Below are 13,218 nucleotides of genomic sequence, written 5' to 3' on the forward strand. Positions count from 1 at the left end.
CTTTCTTTCCACCTGTGATTTTAAAAGTACATTTCCTGTGCAGAATGCTGTGTGCTTGGCAACCTCTGCATCTCCCCTCCTGATGAGTAGCAGAAACGCTGCATGCTAAACTCTCCTGTAATGACATGGATTCCCACATCAGAGAAAAATTCTCAAACTACCCAGGAAAAACTTCAAATAACCTGCAAGGTATTTAACAAACCAGAGGCAACAGCGAAAGTCAAACCCTCAAAACATACAGAAAGAGAGAGAGAGAGAGAGAAAGAAAATAAATGCCCTCTGCTTGACCCAAAATAACAGAACGGTTCTGCATAGAAAAGAAAATTAATTACCATTGTGGGAACCCTCAGTCATTTAGAGTCTCCAGTCAAGGCTGAGAGCCATTCTGAGACTGCAGGTTTTTCCTGTAACTTCACTTCCCAGCTCTGCAAGGAACCAGTTAAAAATGACATCACTGCTCATACTACCCTCCTCCCCCTCCCCATTCACTTGCTAAAAAAGCTGAGGCTGCTCCTCTCCCCCTGCATTGGCTCCAGATTTGGTCCTCACTCCTCTCTGACAAGTTCCCGGTCTGCAGTTGACTGTGTGAATCGGTGTCAGTGTGGGATGGAGGATGCATCTCTGCGCTTTTCCAGCATCCCTGCTGGCACCCACTTGCGAAATAAAATAGCCTTTCCATTAAGAAATCAGAAGAGGTCTAACCTCACAATGCATAATGCATTACACAACCAGCTCCGTTTACAGAAGGCAGACAGTCTTACTCTTTGAAGTGGAAGGGAGAGAGAGACCCTCCAAGGGGCTCTGCCTTTCACCTCGTCTTCCTTGGAGGAGAGGACCCTCTCTGTGGTTTTGCTGCATCCTCCTTGCATTAGGACTGCAATCTATCTTTTTTTTCTTTTTTTATTTCCCTCCTCCTGAGTGTGACATCATCAGACACCAACTCTACTTCTGTAATAAAAAAGGATCCCAAGCAGAGCTACCTGGGACGAGGTCATCTGGAGGACCTAGGTGATGCTGGCTCCTGAACAACTGTAGCTTCTTACAAAAATACTTTGCTCTTACACAGTGTCATCAGGATTTAATAACCCTGTGCTTGCTGCAGACCAGGAGACCCAGCTGCAGGGCTGAGATCAGTCTCATTTCTATCCCTGCAAGCTCCACTGGCATCACCAGCAAGCAGGTACCTCCAGGGCACTCCCCTGGTACCCACCATTCACCTCTCAGCTCCTTTGCTCCCCCCTGACTGCTGGGAAGGATGCTGCAGCAAAACCCCTCGGCCAGCACTCCTGTCTGCTACGGCTGCGAGCACCCAGCGCGCACGCTTCCAATACTCCTCCGCTCTCCTCAGCCTTTTAAGCATCACCGAGGGGGGCCTTTGGAAAACACGGTCACCCCTGACTGGCGGCTGCAGGAGCCAGCAGCTCTCGGCCAGCCGCAGCGCAGGGCCTGGTGGTTGCCAAGGGCAATTTCCCCTTACCTGCATTTTCTCTCCTGGAAGAGCGCAGGGAACTGTGCTGAGCCTGCCCACCCCCGGGGCAGCCAGTGGGTACCAGGGTGGCTGGGATGAGCCCCACCACTGCCGCTGGCGGGCAGAAGGGATGGCGGCTCCCAGATCGGCAGCCTTCCCTGCGTGCTCCCATGCTTGCAGCGGCAGCCAGCAGCGGCAGCCACGGCACTGCCAGGAGAGAGGAGTCCGTGTGCACATGCATATGTATAACATATGCCTCCGTGTACCTGTTTTACAGACACAGAGCTAACATGCAGATATAAACACAGACTTGCATTCTGGATCTCGCACCGCTTCCGGCAAAGCTGCAGACGTATCAAATACTGCACAAGTAAAAGGGCTGATGGAATAAGTAATTTAAAAGATGCGCAGATGTGGCACTTAGGGACATGGTTTAGTGATGGACCTCGCAGTGTTAGGTTAATGGTTGACTCCATGATCTTAGAGGTCTTTTCCAACTGAAATGATTCTATGATCTTATGATATGACTGCATTAGCAGACGTGCTCTGACTGGTTTGTGTGCTACCTGCCTATAGAGCCTGCACACAGGAATAACCCTCACCACAGCGCTGATTACAGGTGAGTACCTGACACAGGGCTGTAAAAGCATCACAAAACTTATGCAAACTCCTCTAAAAGGGGTAGTGGTATGTCACACATGTCACATAATGGTGCTGCTTTGTAAGCTAGAAATGTCTCACATGGAGGGGCGCTGGAAAGGTCTTTCAACAATGAAACCCCCATCAACCCTCTGAATTAGGAACATGCTGGTGCATCAGGTCCCAGAGAAAATCTGTGCTAGAGACAGGGAGCCAGGGAGAAGTTGAAGGAAGTTGGTAAAAACCTTGCCTTCAGAGTTTATTCGTAACTCCCTCCCCCTTCTTTTTCAGAGGAGTGCTTTGCACGTGGGCTGGTAACACATTCTTATCAAACACCAGAGCACTTCTGAATGAGCCAGAATTAAAAACCTGACATCTCCTGTCAGCTGGGACAGAACAACATTACACACTCATCAAAAGCAGGATTTCCACTAGAGAATCTCCCACTCCATCTTTTTAGCAAATATCTCTGCAAATTCTCTTTTCCACATCACAGCCCTACCAGACTGCACTCATCTTCTCCAGGCATTCAGCAGGAAGAGATCTCTGGCACAGGCAGTGTGAGCCCAAGACTGAGGAGTGATGACTATGGTGGATAGGGGTGTGGGACCATCTCAGAAGCTCTACCAGGGTGAATCTCCAGATAAATACAGAAGACCGTGTCCTCTGCCATCACTCATTAATCAAACTTCAGTTTTCTATCTTCTCTGGTAGGGATATCACAGTCATTAGCAAAGGGGGATCCTACATACACGTAGTTGCATCAATAACATCTCTGGACAAACATTGATTATACATCATATACTAGATCAAAAGACAAAAAAGAAGAAAGTGTGCCAACTCACCACATTCATATTTCAATTCTAAATGAAGTAAGTGTTTAACCCAGCTTCTTAAGGAAAAAATGCAAACCTGCTGTTGCCTGTCCCCTGCATCCAATCCCCATAATTTTTGAGTTCCCTCCCCAAATTTGCCAGAATAATTTGATTATGTTATATATACTTAAATACCTACAAATTCAAGATGAACAAAATAATTTTAAAAGTAAATCAGTGCCACTCCCATTTAGGATAGCCAGGTAAAATTTCCACTGGGAATCTACTGCCTGACTGGCTCTGTGCTAGTGGTGGTCCCTTTGCCCTGGGAAAGGGAAGAGTGTCCTCTGGATTTTCTGAAAAGGCAAAAAAGTACATCAGAGAGTAAAGGACAAGTCTACAAATCCACATGAAGTTCTTACTTCTTTGTTTTCTTTGGTTAATGTGACAATTTATTTAGTGTTTTTGTTTTCTCTTCCTAAATCTGCTTCTCATAGGTCAGCACTTTGGACCTCAAATGCCTATGGATTTTATTCCCTGAAGAAACCTTTGAACACAGCCTTCTCATTTTACTTTGGTTCTCCCAAGCAATGGCATTGTTTCAATCTACAGATGGGAACGTTTGCAGACTGCTGGCTGGTTATAACAGCTCCCAGACCTGACAAGTTCCATGCTCATTCCTGGTTGTGAGATGTTTTTGCAGGAGAGCAAACAAACTCATTCCTGTAAGAAAGAACAGGCAAACGAAGTGTGGGATTCGGTGTAGAAAGATCACAACAGAAATAAATTAGGGCTGCAAGTTTATCCAGAGCTCTCAGAACTCTCAAAGAGGCAGAAAACCTTTCAGTCAGAAGAAAAAGAAGCTTACCCACCTCTCCCATCATTTCCCCTCCTATTATACTAATATTAACTAACTGTTTTACTTGGTGACTGCAGATTGTTTCAAGTTTTTGGGTGACTGAGTTGAAGATCAGTGGTCAAATAAATGATCATCAAGTAGCACTACTGCCCTAATATATGCATTTCAGTGTACCTTGGGGTACCTCCGAAGCAAATGGGGCAGAATATGTTCTGTATTACATGAATTCTTCACTTGTCTTAGCAAATGCACCTTGTTCGGGATTTGCACTATCTTCTTTCATCAGTATTATGCCTCCCACAAGCACAGTTTAACAAATGTATTTTATCATATAAATGGGTGTTTCTCATTTTGAGAATCCTTCCGAGGTAAGCTGGGAGTCCTGGACTACTTCCCTGCTCTGACCAGTCTTTAAATGCAATCAAGTCTGATAAGAGACATGAAGGAGTCAGCAGATGAATGTCACACATCCATTTCCTCTGCTATTTTTAACAGCACAAAGCATACTGAAGGGAAAGATGGAAAGTCCTCCTCTTTAATGATGTCCCTGAAATTTTCAAAAAAATCTAAATTTCAATACTCTTTCATTTCAACCCAAACTGTTAAAAAGTAAATCAAGGTCACGGCTGTCTGTCACTTTCCCAAATTACTCTTGAGTAAAGACAGCCCTCAGCCAAATAATATCAGTCTAAATAGGAACTCAGCCTCTTCTGTTTCATTATCCCAGAGAGGTTTCAATTTCAAAGCTGACTTGGGCCACATAAAAGTCAGCTTTTAAGCAGGAGCAGTATGAATATTTCTGCCTCCCCTCTATTTTACCTTCTCAAGGAAAGAAAGAAGAAAGTAAGACCCAGTAGCAGTTCTGGTGACCTGACACAAGAGAAGGAAGCAGAACACAGTGATATTCCTTTGACAGGAAATCTCAGTGCCATAATTTCATCATCTATTTTCCTTCCTGCTCCACTTGACTGCATGTACCCCAAAACCAGGCTGCTCCAGCCTGCTGCTCCCATTTCAGAGGAGCTGGCCATCATTGGCAGGGGCATCGCCAAGCACCCCACCAATTGGCAACAAGAGGTGACAACTCAATCAACCCTGGAGATCCTTACTGGTGCTACCCTTGCTTTTCACAAGGTGCAACTGGAGCAGGTCCAGAGAATGGCCATGAAGATGATCAGAGAGCTGAAGCACCGCTCCTATGAAGATAGGCTGAGAGATCTGGGGTTGTTCAGTCTGGAGAAGAAAGAGAAGGCTCCAGGAAGATCTTCCAGCTGCCTTTCAGTGCCTACAAGAAAGCTGGAGAAGGACTTTTTCCAAGGGCATGTAGTGACTGGACAGGGAATGGCCTTAAGCTGAAAGAGGGTGGGTTCAGATTAGAATACTGTGAGGGTGGTGAGCCACTGGAACAGGTTGTCCAGAGAAGCTGGATGGTGGATGCCCCACACTTAGAAGTATTCAAGGCCAGGTTGAATGAGTCTTTGAGCAACCTGGTCTACAGGAAGGTGTCCCTGCCCATGGCAGGGAAATTGGAACAAGATGATCTTTAGGGCCTGTTCCAGCCCAGGCCATTCTTTGATTCTGTGATGATTCTATGGAGTGTGAGAAATGGAGACAAAAAGGAGGAAGAGAAATTTGGATGGGAAAGACGCAAGAAAGGAAGGAGGGAGCTGTTGCTACTTTTACTTTCCATGTACCTGCCATAGAGTTCGAATGTCAGGCGTACACTGGGGACATGGTACAGCTCACGTGTTTATCACATCACCTTTGCTGCACTGAATTCACCACAGCTGGGTTTCATGCCCTCAGCAAGGCAGTGGCTTCAGTGACAGTCATACATGAAATTCCAGCCTCTTCATAACAGGCTCCTTGCAAAGGTTGGTGTTGGCTTTAACATTCATCTTTTATGCTTTTAAAACTCTTAAGGGAATGTCCTTAGCATAACTATTCCCTTTTTGTTTTACTTTCATGCCTGAAAGACTGGGTTGCATTGCTGGTCTGTCCCTTTTTTAGCCTTGACAGACAGGCAAGGGCACTGCAGCCTCTGGTCGAAACCTGGAAACAGAAGCAGGGCAGGGGAGGGCCTGTCTTACACCTCCCAGTTTCTCTTAACCCCCACTTTTTCTGTCTGTTACTGCACATCCCCGTCTATGCTCTGTTGCACACTCTGGAGCTATGAAGTGAATTTTGTAAGTTTAGGTAGTTGTTGGCACCAAGAGAGGAGATGTAAATTGGAGAGAAAGAGTAGTAAAAAATAATTATGTAGTAAAAAATAATTGTACTGTATGACAGAAAATGGAATATATTTTGGATGTGCTGGGCTGAACATTTTTGAGGAGTCAGGAGGGGAAGTGTCGGAGCAGTGGGGAGAGGGACCACAGAAGGCAACAAACACACTTCAGGGTAATAATATAATCTTGAAAGCCTTTCCTCTTTTGCAGTAACTGTACTCTGGGCTAGTCTTCTAGCTGCTACCCATGTGCAGTGGGCATTGCTTTGTCACAAGCAACATAAAACATACTGCAGATGCTCATAGCAATGGGAAATACAGAAAGTGAAGTTCAAAAACATGCAAATGGAAATAGCTAATAGCACATGCCTGGAAGTGAGATTGCCAAAGCCATTTGGAAGGGTTCAGGTATGCACTACCCATCAACACTTGGCTTTGTGAATCTTAACTTCCATCTTACAACACCAGGGTAGAGGAAGGTTTCTTGGCATTTGGGAGGCAAGTAAATTGTATTTCTAAGGAAGAAAGAAGGTCATGTTAATTAATTTAATAATTAAGAAGGCATTAATTATTAAAATAATTAAGAACTAGAAAACAATGCAATACAACAAAAAAAATCTTGAGGTTTTCGGGGGTAGCACTCGGAGAACATTGCCACCCAAAGGGACTGGATTCACTATCAGTTTTCAGACCATTTCCCACACCCATCCTCATACACAGGAACCTTCCCACGGCCAAGGACCCACATTCTCACCCTCACTGAATATGATGCATAAACCAAAAATTATCAGACTGATTGTCTTTTCATAGTGATACTGGTTCTTACAGGGCTCCCTCAAATAGCAGGCATTTTTCTCGCACTTCATAATAAATAATTTTTCAGTGCTAAAGCATCATTTGCAGGGCCCTTTTATAACATCAACTCATGAAACACAACAACTCTGCTTGCACAAGGCAGGTCTTTCTTATATTCAATTGTATGTCCTATATACTGTCATTTTTTCAAGCAGAATTAATGAGTTTCTGGTACCAGACAAGTGCTGTTCCTCCACAATTTTGAAGTCTGCCTGTCATCATGGACAAGCTCTGCTGCTGGGAGGTAACTTTTGGCCAAAGCATCTGGGAGGTGTGTTGGAAGCCTTGAGAACAACTCCACAGCTGTCTGTCCTTGGTGTCTGCTCCTTTTCTGCCCCAACATCCTCCTATCCAGAAAGAGGGCCCTGGCACACAAACCAGACAGCAAGGCTGGTTTCAGCAACCATTCTTGTTTTCCCATACTTTTAGTACTGGTTCCATAGAAACACAGATTCAAAGAACCAAAGAATGGTTTGGGTTGGAAGGGACCTTAATGTTCATCTAGTTTCAACCCTCCTCCCATGAGCAGGGACACCTTTCACTCTACCAGATTGCTCAAAACCCCATCCAATCCAGCCTTGAACATTCCCAGGGATGTGGACTCTGCTTGCAACTTGTTTATAAAACACCAGGTCCTAAATGCAGTATGTAGTGGTAGCTACAAATTATCAAGGTACTTGCTGGTAAAGATTATTACGGTTTTCTGCTCTTCTTCCTACTGTGATTACAGGGTGCTGCTCAACACATGCAACCCCATACAAGCACCTTTTAGCCTCATTTCCTACAGAAATGAGTGGGATGGACTCACACCAGCTGCTGCCTGCGTGGCTGCACCTTCCATCGCTGCCACGCACCATGGGCCCCCTGGGCAACCAGGGCCAGATCCACACAGGGTAGGTGTCACCAGGGTGCAAAATAGCAATTCAGAAAATTTATTTTTCTCACAGCTTGAAGAAAGGAAGGGATTTTCTGTGTCACCTCACCTAGGCAAAGCTGTATTCCCCAAGGTCTCCAGAAGTGCAGTGATGGTAACACTTAACCAAGAGCCAGAGACACACAGATGCAAACTTTCCTCTCCTCAGAGGGATATGAGGCTGTATTTCCTACCAATGAGAGCACTGTGCAATACAGTACTCTGGCACTGGTTTTCAATACTGATCCTGGATTGGTTTTTAGTGTCATAAACAAAGGAGAGGAAGCAAAATTTTCTCATCAGGACATTAGGATTCTTTCTTCTTGTTTAAATAATACATCAGGCTACGAAATGGAACTTGGTTTGCCATGGAACCATTAAATAAAACCTTGAATCTCATCTTGGGTCCTGCCCTGGGTGACATGAAAACTTTTTACCTGTTTACTCTTCCCCCATGCTGCTCTGGGGTGACAGGGTGTGCAACCCATGCTTTGGGAGAATTATGATGTGGCTTACAAGTCTTTTAATGATAAAAAATGCTGGACAAGTAAAAATACATTTGTCTGGTCTTTAATCTCCAAAAGCAGAATTAAAATGTTTTTTAAATAGCAACAGGAATTGTACTAGTATAAATATTTTGGATTCATAATGTAACTTTCACTCATAACCCAACAGTTAATTAAGAGATTTGTATATGTGGCTTGATCCATTTCTATGTAATCCAGTAATGCCTCAGCTGCAAAACAAGAATTGCAGAACAGGATCCTCTCATTGACCTTTCTTTTGCCCAACAGTGCATCACTCAATTTGTCTGAAGCCTTTGCTTAGCCACAGGTGACAGTGCTGGGGCTCTTAGAAGAAATTAGCCCTCAGTTACATGAGCTTTATATTGTAACTATGTTTTTTTTATTGTTTTTCACTAGTGTTTCCATCCTTCCTGATCCTTTTTCACAAGAGTTCCTTCTTATTTATTTCAGAAGAACTACTGACTGTGTCATAAATATTGATGCTTTATTTAATGTATTTTGCTTTTAGCCTGGCAACCCTGTATTTCTGCTTGCCAGGGCTCTGCATTTCAAACAGCTAAAGACACAGTTGTTATAATACAGACTAATAAATGCTTGAAAAGACCGCAAGGTTTTTTAATGCAAATAGAAATACAAGTCACATTCAAGTAACCCACTGCCTAAAATAGTAAACATGTCATTGTCCTAGCACAACTGGTATCTGAAAAGCCTGCATCCACAAGAACTGCCCTATTCTGCCCTGTTAAAACAGGGCAGAACTGCAATAATCCCATAGTATTTAATGTGCATTTTACAGCAAGCTCTACCCACAAGCCCACATAACAACCTAGGGAACTATCACTCTGTACTGACTGCATTGGCACAAATCATTATTACTTATCTAGTAATTACTATCACTTCATAGAAAATAGTTGAGGAGTGTAATTTTCACTGCTTTACTTTCAATGCTGCCTTCTTGCTTTGATATTGAGTTAAACCCTGAAGATATATCTGCTGAATTTTACTGACAAATTACATTCATCATCTATGTGCCTGTCTTGTCAAGCGTCTGAGATGTAATACATATTAAAATACTACACATGAATTTCCTGTTAGAACACTTAGCACATACTGTGCTTGATTTCCAAAAACCAAACCAATGCATTTAGTGACCCCCAGGGAGCAGCCAAGATACAGGATTAGTGACCTCTATAAGCAGTGGCCACAAATACAAGAATCCAATGGGTATTATCCCCAAGTGAGCTTGCCATCTGCTGCCCCAGGAGAACCACCCCAATTCCTTTCAACACACACAGAGTTTGAGACAATTGTGGAAATTCTATGTTTATTCCTCTATATCTGTGTGCTTTATCCATCAGCTATGAAGGAATAGATTATCATTTGCCCTGTGAGTGGAGTGCTATATTTGTGCTCCCACCAGAAAAACACCAGCACATGGTGGCAGGACTGAGCCATCCATCTGGAGCTTGTGGCTCTGCTGGAGAGGGTGGCCAAGGAGGTGGCAGCTGGAGCAAGGATGGACATGGTTGTGGCAAAGGCAAGGAGAAATTAACCTAGAAAGGGTACGCGTGACCCTGTATTTCTCCGTGTTACTGCACTTGGCTATGTGTCTCTAAAAGTTGTGTCTGCTACTGAAATTCCCCTTCAAAACTGAAAATGGGAAGAAGAAAGCACCTGAACATGTATGTGCCTTTGATTGAGGGTCACAGCATCTCTTCCTAAAAGCTTTGACCATCTTCTGTTTTAGCTAAAAAATAGTTTATAAACTCGGTGTCTGTTCTTGCCTTGGTGACAGTGTAATGGGAGAACAGTTGTATTTATCCCTGTCCTCATTGCTACTGTGGGAAAATGAAGGGAGGGATGTGCATAACCAGATGGGAGAGAGAAATGAACTGATCCCACATGCTGCCTGTGTCAGCCACAAACAACTCAGAGAATGGAGGAAAAGCAGAAAACCCTGAGCCTTCATGTCCTGGAAATACATGGCCATTTATTTTAGAGATGAGCTGCCTTCATAGGAAAGGGAGTCCACAGTGGTCACTTCCAGATGGAAAGTGGTCAAATCCTGTCCCAGATGGAGCCCAAGATGACCACTTGCATCCCAGTGAGGACAAGGCTGTGAACACCCCAAATGCCTTCTATGTGTCAAACATTTAAATGGATGGTAAAAATGCTTAGTCTGAAAGATGGGAGCCTATTTGGGCAGGCTGGTGACTGAGGTAGACGTGTGCAACAGCAGTGACAGGGCTGCAGTGAGCACTGATGGTAATCCTCTTTGTGGATCAATCTTTAGGAAGCAAAAAAAAAAAAATTCAGAGAGCTATGTGACACCATGACAACATGCAAGGGAATGTCATCTACAACTATTTTCCCTGAGTTTCACTAGACAGCCCTGAATTTTGTGAAAATATTGACAGGCCAAGGGAAAATCCCAAGTGCCATTTAATTTTGACAGATGGAAAAAATAATGCCTTGTACAAAGCATGGTAGCTTGATGGTCTGCTTTGTCCCTTTTTATCAAGGACCAGCTCCCAGAGGCAGAAGCCTGGATAAAGCACGTCAAATACAAGGAACCAGAGCAGCAGAGAGATTTTATGATTAAATAGGTACAAGGGAGAGTGGAAGTGGGGGAAGGGAAGGATGTACATACAGTATATGAAGTAAATGGTGCAGAAGAGACAGACACAGCAATACAGAACTGCCTGATGTGAAACTGAAACCCAGGCTGTCAGGGAGGCATGACCTACCTCATTTACTCACCACAGTCTACAACTGGAAGTCATCCCAACAATTAATCTCAATTCCTTACTCAACTACTTTGTTATTTGATAGGAAAACAGTTTTTTTCTGCTAGCATGTATGAAATCTGGCTACAGTCCTATTCATAGTAAATCTGGGACTAATTTTAATAAAGCCCTTCCTTGGTTGTTTCACTCTTCTTGAAAAAATATTGTGAAACAGCTATACAGATAGTATTATCTGATAGAGACCTAGTGCCTTTTCATTTGGTACTGACAACAGTGACTGAAGTTGGTTAGATAAATGTGGTTGAGCACTGCTGTTGGTAAATGAGGAGTGCTGCAGTCTGCCTACTGGCTCTTCTGTTTCTACACTTCCTCCATTGCAAACACCCCTGTGTGCAGCTGCTTGGGTTGACTTAACATGGGCCAGTTGGTGTCCTGGGATGGAGCCCCACAGAGCCAAACCCGTCCTTGGCACGCTGCTCCAGCTGCCTTGCTCCACCTACTGTGCAAGGTTATTGCATGGTGCCCATGAGGTAGGAACACAAGGTGCCATGGATGGGAATTAGAAAAGGTAAAATCGTTTCTCTTTGACAGCATTTAAAATCTGCTTCCCCAGCCCTTTGAAATATGCTTCTCACCAAAGCTCCCTGTTCAAAAAAACTAGTGCACTGTACAGTGGATTGGTCACAGGCATCTTTGTTCTGCACCCACACAAAATTGGAAGTGACACTTTACTTCCATTGCAGGCCAGACATCAAGCAGAGTCATGTCCCCACTTATAGTTTATTTAAAGCCATAGATGGCTTTTTAGGGATCAAAGAGAAAGGGCTATAGGAGGGGGATGCTGCTAAGGGGAAGACTGGGAACAAACCAGTACAGTTTTCTTTGACAGCTCCATGTTTGCTTTTTAAATTGATGAAATGTAATGTGGCAATGAAGTTACCTAAAGCATGAGACACTGAGTAGTGGGCTGTGAAGCTGTTTCAGTTTGTTAGCACTTACAGCTCTCTGCAGTACCTGTCGCAAAGGTAAGGGATTAGACTGGTGTAAATCAGTGCCGTTCCATGAAGAGCAGCCACAGTGGGAAGCCAGGCTAAAGGCTCAGAGGACTTCACAAGCTGAGAGTACAAAGCACCATTAGGATACAAAGCACACTGTCAGCATCTGAGCCCTGGGACAGGATGTTTGGAAAGGGCACATAAATTTTTTTATCATGACTTGGACTCTTTTTCAAAGGAATCCCATTTAAACCAGAAACAGGGCTCTGTGCACAGTCAGGCTCTCCAGAGCCAGCAGCTCACCTCTTCCCAGACCAGTACATCTGTGTTACAAGCAGCTGGATGCCCCAGCCCTCTCCCTGCTCCCTGTAACTGGGTTTCAAGTTTACAAGTATCACAAATGAGTTCATTTCCCCTCATTAACTCTCGCTGCTCCCCTGAACTCTGTATTTCTCTGCCCCCAAATCCCTCAGGAGTCTCTGAGGCTGAAAAAGCCCTTCTCGATAGGGGAGGTTTCGGACGGCTGACCAAACAAGAAGAACGAAGGGGGCCTCATTAGACTGGACACAGCACTCACAGAACGGATGGGGAGCAGGATTAAATCAGCAGAGAAACTTATAAAGCAGAAATATGAGCAGCTTCATTTTTTTCAGATAATTGTTTTCAGCAGGTTTCTTACTCGATACAAGCCTCACCCAAAGTGGTATGACAAACTACTGAGCTCAGGCTTCCCAGCTCAGTTTATTCCTCTCTATCCATTCCTCGCCTCTCATTTTCTTACTTCTCTCAGCAGCCCAGTAATTTCTCAAAATGACAGTTGAGATCCCAGGCTCTCCTGACTGTCAGTTATGCAGCATGGAAATGTTTTAAACGCCAAAAAGCCCCGCACTTAACAGCCAGTTTGAAAACCTTACTGCACCCACTGCACGCCGGAAGAATTTCTGGACTGTCTTATTGACACTTCCATCAAGTCTTCTGCCACACGTGGGGCTGCTTTCCTAAACCCCACCTCCCCATGGGATTTTATTTCCATATGGGATTTCTCTCCCTCATGTTCTGTCTCATATGATTTTTATGCTGAAGGCTCACACGGACTTTTTCTCAGCAGAACAAACAATTCAAAGCAGCCACACAGTTAGGGTAAAACTCAGCACAGGGATATTAAAACAGCAT

At 44.2% G+C, this 13,218-nt stretch overlaps 1 protein-coding gene across 4 annotated transcripts in view; it reads right to left on the reverse strand.

Annotated features, from left to right (window-relative positions):
- NHS (NHS actin remodeling regulator) overlaps positions 1–13,218 on the reverse strand; it is a 249,210-nt gene that overhangs the window by 47,685 nt on the left and 188,307 nt on the right. Inside the window, exon 1 of one of the 4 annotated variants that reach the window (XM_042037235.1) lies at positions 333–413. The exons of the other annotated variants lie outside the window; for them this stretch is intronic. Coding sequence (XP_041893169.1) covers positions 333–354 — 22 coding nt within the window. The 5' untranslated portion in view covers positions 355–413. Of the gene's footprint in view, positions 1–332; positions 414–13,218 lie in introns of those variants that run through there. 4 annotated transcript variants of the gene reach the window in all.

Source organism: Corvus kubaryi, unplaced genomic scaffold (genome assembly GCF_017639235.1).
Source record: "Corvus kubaryi isolate FWS band 111438036 unplaced genomic scaffold, C.kubaryi_AGA036_p1.0 133, whole genome shotgun sequence".
In the NCBI taxonomy this organism is placed as follows: domain Eukaryota; kingdom Metazoa; phylum Chordata; class Aves; order Passeriformes; family Corvidae; genus Corvus; species Corvus kubaryi.